The following is a 9,708-nucleotide window of genomic DNA, read 5'->3' as shown; positions in this document are numbered from 1 at the left end:
AAGTGCATTTCAGTGCAGTAAAATCACTCAACTGACAATCATTTTGTGAACATTTGTGAAAGTGAGTGAAATACATGACAAGCTTAAATGAAGACTTTAACTGAATACACCAGCCAATTATATCAAGCGCAAAAATACTGAGGGAACCGCCATCGTTTTTATGTATTTATATGAATATGCGTAGGACGTGTGAACTATAACTGATTACAGTCAGTATTGCAACAATCGTTGTAGGTGACTAAACGAATTCTCCAAAGTCGCGGGAGTCGCCCAGTAGTCTGCATGATTGCGGACATCGCGTGGATAGTTCGCACATTTTCATCGTAACGTCGTGGCCATGGCACGATCGGATCGGCGCGGCTGTAGGCCTACTCACTGTCTCTGGAAGCAGAGCGAGCACTCGTTGGGGTAGGTATTGCCGTCCGTTCCGCACACGGGGGCAAAGTTCATCGGACACGCGTGCATGGCACTCATTTCGCCACAGGAAGGCTATACTCACGCACGCGCGCGCACACACACGCACACACAGGGAAACAGAAGTGTCATGAACAGAAGGCCACCAAGCCTTGACTGGGGCTGTGATACAAATGGTTTTCAGACTAGACACTAACTACAACCTGCAGGAGTAGTTAGCCTGCTTTAACTGAGTTGATTTAGTTAATAGGCAAATGTAGAACTGTTGCATGTTCCTGAGGGCTGTCTGTGCCTGTACTTAACCTCCCCACTATCATAAATGAGCAGCAATGTGCAGCGATTTTCCATTCACAACGCAAGAACTTTAAACTTGTCCTGGAAAGGAAATTATTTGTGATTTTACTTTTCACAACCTCTGATTTAACTGGGAAGTATACTTTTTTCTCGTAAGTTACACGTGACTTGCACCAATTGCGCAAAACTGGGGCTCCAAAGATTTATCGCTCAAACCAACCAAAGCTCAACGGAGATAACTTCTAAAGGTAGAGGGAGGCGAGGGCTTTAATAATATCTGCCAATCGTATTTAACGCGTTACAAGACTACCAGCATACAGACACTGTTCCGTTATTTCTCCAAGTGCGTAAATTGTAAGAAATCGACAAACCTTTCTGTACAGCCCAGACTTTTCTTCAGCATCTGTAACAAGCACAAAGTTAGAACGTGTGAATCCTCGGAATTTATTTCCTTGTGAATTTACTCACTCACTACATTTACTTACTACTTTATATCGCTATACGCCAAAACGACTACAACTGAGTGAAAATGCAGGAAGGTACTTCACTTTTCACACTTGTTCCACCAGAATCATGTTTAGATTTGCATTGCGAGTCATGAAACCCTCTAACGTGTCTTACTTTCAACTAACTTAAAAATGAGTGGAAGAGTCTCTTACCGACTGTGAAAATAAACAGGCACAACAGCAACAGCATTTTGCTCGCCATGGTTTCGCAGAGCGTTCGCGGTGTTCAACGTGTGGGTTTATGTAGCAGAGTACAACGTGGGAACTTCTGCAGCTGACAGGACCGAGTGCTGCTTCGTTATCGCAGATTAGTAAGAAGGCAAAATATGAAGTACCCGTGGTGCTTTGCTTTATGGTTTCACCTTTGAGACAGCCTTGTCGGTCGACGTTGAGCGCGTGAGTTTCCGTGCGCACGCTGCTGCGTAATTTTGCGCGGCTAGCCGCAGGATAGCTAGCTTCCCACCAAGGCCTCTCCCACGTTGCTTTTCCAAGCTACACGCATTTTCTCCCTGACAAATTGATACAGATACACTTTGATGCAATTGATAATTTGTATCCTGTTGTTGATGCTTTTGATGGTACTGCTGTTGCTTATAAAATTTAAATCTGAAATAAATAGTGTATATAATGTATAGTACTTTTTCGGCAATTGGCAATTTTTATGGAAACTACTTCATTTTAGTTGATGTAGAGACTTACCTCCTACCTATGCATGACACAATTGAGTAATTTAGCGGATTCTTACAAAAGAGAGATTTACAAAAGTGCATTCTGCATAGTCAGCAGACACCAGAAGAGCCAGGGATGGGTGCAGTTACAGCCATGTATGCTGCCTCAAGACCTGTGAGATGAAGAGAGAAATGTGTTCTTTTTTAAAACGGAAGCTCTGAGGTGTCATCTGAAAGGTGGGTTTTTAGACGGGTGCAGAAGACAGCCAGTGGACCTGCCTTCCTGACTGACAGGGGAAGGTCGTTCCTCCATCAGGGGGATGAGAGTGCAGAGCAGAGCTGGGGGGGGAGGGGTATTGTAAGGAGTGTGGGGGGGGGGGGGGGGAGTAGCGATTGCAAACCGGGGGGTGAGGGAGTTAATGATAGCGGATCAGTTACTATCATCTACACAATGCTTGAATGTGTTCCCCCCTAAATTTGCCCCCCAGACAGACCCCCTGGTCGAGAGGGGCGAGCCGTGGGGAGGAACAGGAGGACCGGTCAGCAAGACAAACAAACCACGCGCAATTCCATGGCTCACGCCATGATTTTTAAAAATTAATTTTATTGTTTATCTAGCCTATGTGCAGAATGCCCCCCCCCCCACTTAGGACAGCTACGATAGCAAATCTCTTTTTTTACTCCTGCTTTCTACTAGTTCTTCGGCTCTTACTAACACGCTCTGTAACCGGTAATACAACTAATATGTTACATTTTGGCATTTTATATAATTGCCGAGTTAAAATATAACTTTGGGGTTAAAGTAACAGGCGGTTTGGGGGATTCCTCGCCCTCCCGGCTTCCGTAGACTGCTTTCGAATGCACCGCACGTTTTCATTCACTTGCACCAACCAGAAACTTCTTCACTATAGCGACAATACGGTGTTTGTTCGTTCTGTCAAAGATGACCGCATTAAGGACAGCTCTCCGAAAAGCATGCAGTATCACAGAAAATTTTCTTCCAAAGTTTAGGAAGAATTCGATCGAGGTATGTTGCGTATTTTAGAACGTATTATGCTGCTTTAAATATTTAATTTCCCAGCCACCGGAAACCAAAAATGTCAAATATTTAATATTATATTTCGCTGCAGTCGGAAAACAAATTATAACGTAAACGATTCAAACAAGTGTCTGAAATGACGTGTAGGCTAGCCCGATTAGCTGCAGCCCGATTAAAGTCTATTTAAGTCCAAAGTGTGTCTGCACGTCAACAGCCCTGCAAGCTGAATGACCCATTTGACAACGGGACAGTTCTTTTACCTGTTTAAATTTATGCTTTCTATTTCAGTACTTGTTGATAATTAAAATTCCCCTACTCTGTTGCTTCGTAAAGACGCTTTAGAAGTAGCGTCGAAATTCTTCTCATTCTTGTTTACTAGTAGACAAATGTAATGCTGACGTTGTTTCACTAATTAAATTCTTTGTTTAAAATCGGCTACGGTTATTTAATTAATGCATATGTAATTTTTCAGTATGCCTGCTTCGTTTCGGGAGGACGGATTATCCATGCCCTTCCGTTACTTTTTGGAAATGGCTTCTTGAGACGCAAATGCTTTCGTCAACTGCATGTATAATGCTGGGTAGAAATGCCACGGCCGTTGATAATGACATGTGTCCAACGCGCGCGCTAAACGCAGCACTTTAGCCTGCACTATAGATTACGGTCCGGGGCGTTCCGGACTAGGGCTCGACGGGTCAAATTTCCCCACAGTCCATGGTTGTTTTTCCCCTCTTGGAGAGTAAATACCCCACCGAGTTAACATTAAATTGACGGATTGAAGTCACCGTGTTAGATAAAAACATTTCCGGAGACAGCAGTCAGCAATTTTGATATGGAATATATTTTATTTAAAAATAAATAAATAAATAAATAAAACAGAATGGCTTACTGAAAAAGTAGTTTATACGACATTACAGGGGTTCTACTTATAAAAAAAAACAACAAAAAACTTTATTTATAGGTTAATATATATCTTTCATATCTATCGGGAAAACTGATAAATCAAACAAAATAAGGTGAATGTCTAAACCAAGGGGGCACAGTCCGCGTGCTGGTTTTTGTTCCAACCAGTTATCTTAGTTCTAGTTTTCTGACAGCTCTATAAACTGCGCTGGTTCACTCCTGTACCCGAGGACGATAAAAAATCTTTAGTTAAATAGTTCAGGGCAGAAGTTGGCACAAAACCCTGAAACCGATTGGTCCTTGTTTGCGCACTCCTGGTCTAAGTGGATAATAAATAAGACGAATCTATAGAATGAGAGTACTGCTATGTGTGAGCAGTACATGGATGCGACCAGCAGGAGGCAGCACCTGTCTACCAATTTCTCTCCCCTGACTCACCAGGCCCGCTCATCGATCTCCACGGGACCGCAGCAGCAGCACGCGACCTTCTACGAGTTCCGCACGTACTGCATCAAGCCCGAGCAGAACGCGGCCTTCCTGAAGCTGACCAACGAGAAGATCAACCTGCGAACGGCCCACTCCGAGCTCCTGGGTTACTGGAGTGTGGAGTACGGAGGCCTCAACCAGGTGTTCCACATCTGGAAGTACGGTGAGGAGAAGAAAAAAAAAATCACATTTACACGTGTTCCTCTAATGTGAGTCAGACTATAAATCTTTGTTCGTCTTTGCTAGCATATGGCCTACAGATTCTCCTCCTGAATTAATCCTGTCTGACAGACCAATACCAGAGTCCCAGTACTCCAATTTTGGCCGATCAGACAAATACACCAAAACTATGCCAGTTGTTAGACAAACCTGTTTGGCCAAATTAAAACGGCAATGGGTTCAAGCCAGGTCAGCTTATAAAATGCTTTTTAATTTCCCTTATTTAGGCTGACATGAAAATGACATGTAAAAATAACCTTGCAGGTTACTGACGGTTACTGTAAAAAAAAGGACATATATTTTCATCTGTAGTCAAAAACGAAATTCTGCATACGATTGTCCATTTTGGTCTGTGACACATTTCGCAGAGCATTCCTCCGGGATCTGCAGGACCTTTTTTATCAGCAGGGTCCGTATCTGCGGCTGCAGAACGGTGTTTTTATTCCCCACACATCGCCTCTTCCTCGGTTACTGGCCCGCAGTAAACGCACAGCAGAATCTCAGCGCGCCTCATTCTGCTCTCCTGCTCCACTCGGTCCGCAACGCCGTGTGTGTCTTCCAGACAGCTACGCCCAGCGGGCGGGTGTGCGGGCAGCCCTGGCGAAGGACCCCCAGTGGATGGAGCAGTACATCTCTAAGGCCATGCCCATGCTGACCTCACAGGACAACGAGGTCACCTACCTGGTGCCCTGGTGCGGGCTTCAGACGCCCCCCACGGAAGGTGAGGAACTGTCAATCAAAAACCTACGGTGCCACGCCTCTACCTCTGCGCATTGAGCCTGGAGAAAGCAGCATGTTTTACATGAACCCCAACATCTGGACCACACCCCTGTGTTTAGAGCCCTGAACCCCAACATCTGGAATACACCCCAGTGCTTTAAGCCTGGAAAAAGCAGCGTGTTTTACATGAACCCCAACATCTGGACCACACCCCTGTGCTTTAAGCCTGGAAAAAGCAGTGCAGTTTAGAGAGATGAACCCTAACATCAGGACTATACCCCTGTGTTTAGAGCCCTGAACCCCAACATCAGGACTATACCCCGGTCTTTTAAGCCTGGCAAAAGCAGCACGTTTTAGAGCTGTGAACCCCAAAGTACTTTCCCAGATTTGACCAATATTTTCTAACCAGTCACGTCACACGTTCCCCTGGACTAACTTTTGCATACTGAACCACCGCCTGTAACAATCAACTGAATTTGTTATTTAGTGAAAAAAAAACATATATTGGCATGTATTGGAAATATATATGGAGTTGTTCCATATATTCCAATGTATTTTTCAATATATGGAAATATACTTTTGCACAAGGGCTGTGAAATGTATTTAATTTAGAGTTATTTAAACCACCAGGACCTGTATTCATAAACATCTCAGTGCAGCCGTGATGATTTAAGAAAAGATTGCCCTGTCCATAGCCTGACCTTATTTAGTATAAAATAAAATTTAAAGTGATTATAGATCAGGGCGCAGTAGGAGCGTTGATCTAGGATCAGATTCCCCAATGTCAATATCCTAAACATCTATAAACATGTTTAGACATATTTAAATAAATCAAAACATATTTAAATATGACTAAACATAAATAAACTAAACATAACTAAAGAGATCTAAAAGGCATGACAGTTCCCAGATCAGCACTCATACTCAGAGGCTGTATGAATGCAGACCCGTCCTGTCGGGCAGTGACCTCACAGTGACCTCACGGTGACCTCTCGTGATCAGGGGGGGCGTACGAGCTGGCCACCTTCCAGATGAAGCCGGGGGGGCCGGCGGTTTGGGGGGAGTCCTTCCAGGCGGCCGTCAGCACCCACGCCAGGCCGGGGTACTCCCACCTGGTGGGGGTCTTCCACAGCGAGTTCGGACGCCTGAACAGAGGTGAGCGCACCCTGGGGGAGGGTGGAGAGGATGGGAGAATGGGAGGATGGGAGGGGTTAGGGGTTAGGGGTTATCATGAGTAGACCCTGATCATGCTCAGAACACATGATTAAGTCAAACTGACCTCATCTGAGTGTTCTGAGTGACTCGTGTTGCTGAGGCTCTTTTCCAGCATGTGGATGGGCCCCACGTTCTGGTATCTGGTGTGTGTGTGTGTGTGTGTGTATAAGTGTGTGTGTGTGTGTGTATAAGCTGAGTGTGTTTGTGTGTGTGTGTGTGTGTGTGTGTAAGTGTTTGTGTGTGTGTGTGTGTGTGTATAAGCTGAGTGTGTGTGTGTGTGTGTTAGTGGTGTGTTGTGGTGTGTGTGTGTGTGTGTGTTGTGGTGTGTGTGTGTGTATAAGTGTGTTTGTGTGTGTGTGTGTATAAGCTGATGTGTGTTGTGTTGTGTTAAAGTGTTGTGTTGTGTGTGTTAAGTGTGTGTGTTGTGTGTGTGTGTGTGTTGTTGTGATAATGTGTGTGTGTGTGTGTGTGTGTGTGTGTAAGCTGAGTGTGTGTGTGTGTGTGTGTGTGTGTGTATAAGTGTGTGTGTGTGTGTGTGTGTGTAAGTGGTGTGTGTTGTGGTGTGTGTAAGCTGGTGTGTGTGTGGTTGTGATAAGCTGATGGTGTGTGCGATGTGTGTGATAGGTGTGTGTGGTGATAAGCTGAGGTGTGTGTGGTGCGTGTGCAGGTTGGTGTATAGACTGACAGAGGTCTGTCCAGTCGGCACGGCTCACGGTGAGCAGGTGGATGGCGCTGGTAAACCAGCACTGAACACTAGTCTGTTAACCCAGCACTGAACACTAGTCTGTTAACCCAGCATGGAACACTAGCCTGTTAACCCAGCACTGAACACTAGTCTGTTAACCCAGCATGGAACACTAGTTAAATAAGGAGAACTTACATTGTAAAAACAGGCAGAGCCTCTAAACTCCCTTAGAGAGATAAAGCATAATGTTTAACGTTTATTAGACCAGAGAATTTAGTTAGACTCCACTGCCAACGTGGCCAGGCTCTGATTGGTCAAGTGTAAAGGGAATAGGCAGAGCTGATTGGTCAGCAGGTTGATTCTGTGGGTTCTGCACGCTCACTGCTGCCGCTTGCCTTCACAGTGAGGGAGAGCGTCACGTACCTGGAGTCGCAGAGCAACAAGCTCCTGTTCCCCACCCCCTTCTCCCCCCTCAAGTAACCACCCCCCCCACGCCCTACCACCCCCACACCCCGCGGACGGAACGCCTCCCGGACGGTAACCCACCCCCCACACCCCAGAGGTACCCCCCATCCCGAATCACGCTGAGACACCATTGAGAAAGTAAGCGTTGGCTGCATTGAACATGAATGAGGATTTGGCTCTGCAGTCCTCCAGGACTACAGCAAGATTAATTCCTTTTTGTCATTTTTTTTTTTGGAAAACTAATCAGCGACTGAAGGGACCAGCGAAATGAAAGCCAGTCTGAGGAGCCGGACTGTGTTTCTCCTGGGAAAAGAGGGTAATCTCCGGTAGCAGCGGATGCGCTGCAGGTGTGTTGACTGTAGCTGACCGTCCACCTGTATAATCACCTCTTTTACTGCAAGGCGCGGAACAGCTTTCCGCACTGCGTCTTCAGTGCACCACTGATGTAGAATTTTCATAAAAATAATCACACAAATAATTATTTTTGTAATAAGTATTTAGAATATGACCTTTTTAAATTATGTAAATTACTATGGTTTGGACCCTAGACTATGTCATTAAACAACTACACAGACGACGCCCTGTTTGGTCTTAACCCCCCAGGAGTAGTGTTGTGTCCTTGCCTTACCACCGAGTTAGTTTACAATTTTGGTGAAAATAATACAGATGTTTCTTCTAAAATTGTGAGTAATCTGTGTAATAAGGGACTGTGGAAAGTATTGTTTACTGATGTCCCAGCATGCACTGGGTCATGCCGTAAGGAATTTTGGTTGAGCTAATCTGCCTCAGCATGCCTGGGTGTTGACCTGACCTGGGAAAGATTTGCTGGAGACGCGAATTAATCGAAGTGGCTGATGGTCAACCAGACCCACATGGGAGGCTGACACACGCTGACACACAGTGGCCTTGTGGGTAATGTAGTCAGCCTACGTGTGTATTAATGTTGATATGGGATTGACCTGCCTGAGGTATGAAAGCACAGACAGACTTGTTTTGACAGTCCATCAGAAGGGAACAGACATGCATACTGAGGTAACAGTGACCGTTTGGTTACCTGTCACCGTATTGGGCAGGTAATTCATTATTCTGGGAAAGGGGTGTAAAGCTGGAGATTTAACACAGCATTGTAACTGACCTGCCTTGCTTTTACCCGATATGTCCCATACTGTAGAAGAGACTATTGTTGCTTTGTTAATAAATAGCTTTTGATCTGAACTTTGGATCTACACGTTTTACTTCACAAAAGACCAAATCTCTGGAGTTTCAGAGAGATAATACCGTTTCAGAGTAAAGCATGTTGGGCCACAACCATACCCCCCCCCAGGTCAAAGGCTGCCATTTTGGCTAACAGACGCATACCAACTGTGAAAGTTCATACTGGAATATTGTTCTTTATATGAAATAAAAAGAAATGGTAAAACGCAAAAAAATAACATGGTAAAAGTGATTAAATAAAGACAAATGGAAATAAATAAGTGTTTATAAAAACGAGGAGGGTCTAGCAACCCTGGTCCTGGCAGGTCATGGTGTCATTTTGCTTTTGTTAAGTATTTAATTATTTAGTGCTGAGTAACAGCAGAAGCCTGCAGCCCCTGTACCTCTACAGGACCAGCACCGGGAAACAGTAATATAAACAGAAATGGGGAAACAGGTTTAAAAAAGAAAAAAGATTTCTCTAAAAGTGTAACCCGTTCCCGTTCGGGCCCCTGTCCACGCAGCAGTTGGGCGGCAGGCATCCCCGATTTTCAGCACCCCGCCGAGGATTTACGAGGCGCGAAATGCGCAGAGTCAGCAAACGCAGAACCGGAAAAATCTGGTTCACGGCAGGAGGAGGAGGAGGAGGTCGCCTGCCTGTCAGGCTTCATCGTGAAGCGCGGCCTGGACGAGCGGGAAAACTGGGTCATCAAAATGGCCGCCGACAGCAGAGACCCCGCACATCGTTACATCCGCGGCGATCTCAGCCAATCAGCTCTGCCGGCCGCGCCACGCTCCGTCTGCCCCGTCGCTGCTCTTCAGCGTTCCTCTAACGTTCCGTCAGTGTTTTTTAAATGTTTATAAGCGTGTTAACAATGTTTTATAAGCAGATATGCTGCT

General features: G+C 45.4%; 1 protein-coding gene across 1 annotated transcript; it reads left to right on the top strand.

Annotated features, from left to right (window-relative positions):
- The first annotated feature begins 2,551 nt into the window (after window positions 1-2,551).
- On the top strand, window positions 2,552-7,640 carry LOC135255903 (protein NipSnap homolog 3B-like). Its single transcript, XM_064337678.1, has 5 exons — window positions 2,552-2,909; window positions 4,266-4,473; window positions 5,092-5,250; window positions 6,252-6,404; window positions 7,553-7,640. Exons 1-5 carry the CDS (start codon window positions 2,826-2,828, stop codon window positions 7,627-7,629), a joined length of 681 nt encoding a protein of 226 aa, XP_064193748.1. The 5' UTR covers window positions 2,552-2,825; the 3' UTR covers window positions 7,630-7,640.
- Window positions 7,641-9,708: the final 2,068 nt, after the last annotated feature.

Source organism: Anguilla rostrata, chromosome 5 (assembly GCF_018555375.3).
Source record: "Anguilla rostrata isolate EN2019 chromosome 5, ASM1855537v3, whole genome shotgun sequence".
Taxonomy (NCBI): Eukaryota; Metazoa; Chordata; class Actinopteri; order Anguilliformes; family Anguillidae; genus Anguilla; species Anguilla rostrata.
The sequence above is the reverse complement of the archived record's forward strand: the minus strand, read 5'-3'. Positions and strand labels throughout refer to the sequence as shown.

Excerpts from the sequence above, each read along its gene's own strand:
- LOC135255903 (XM_064337678.1), top strand. The coding sequence starts at position 2,826 with ATGACCGCATTAAGGACAGCTCTCCGAAAAGCATGCAGTATCACAGAA. Across the intron at positions 4,474-5,091 it reads GTTCCACATCTGGAAGTACG|ACAGCTACGCCCAGCGGGCG; the intron begins GTGAGGAGAAGA and ends TGTGTCTTCCAG. Across the intron at positions 6,405-7,552 it reads GTTCGGACGCCTGAACAGAG|TGAGGGAGAGCGTCACGTAC; the intron begins GTGAGCGCACCC and ends TTGCCTTCACAG.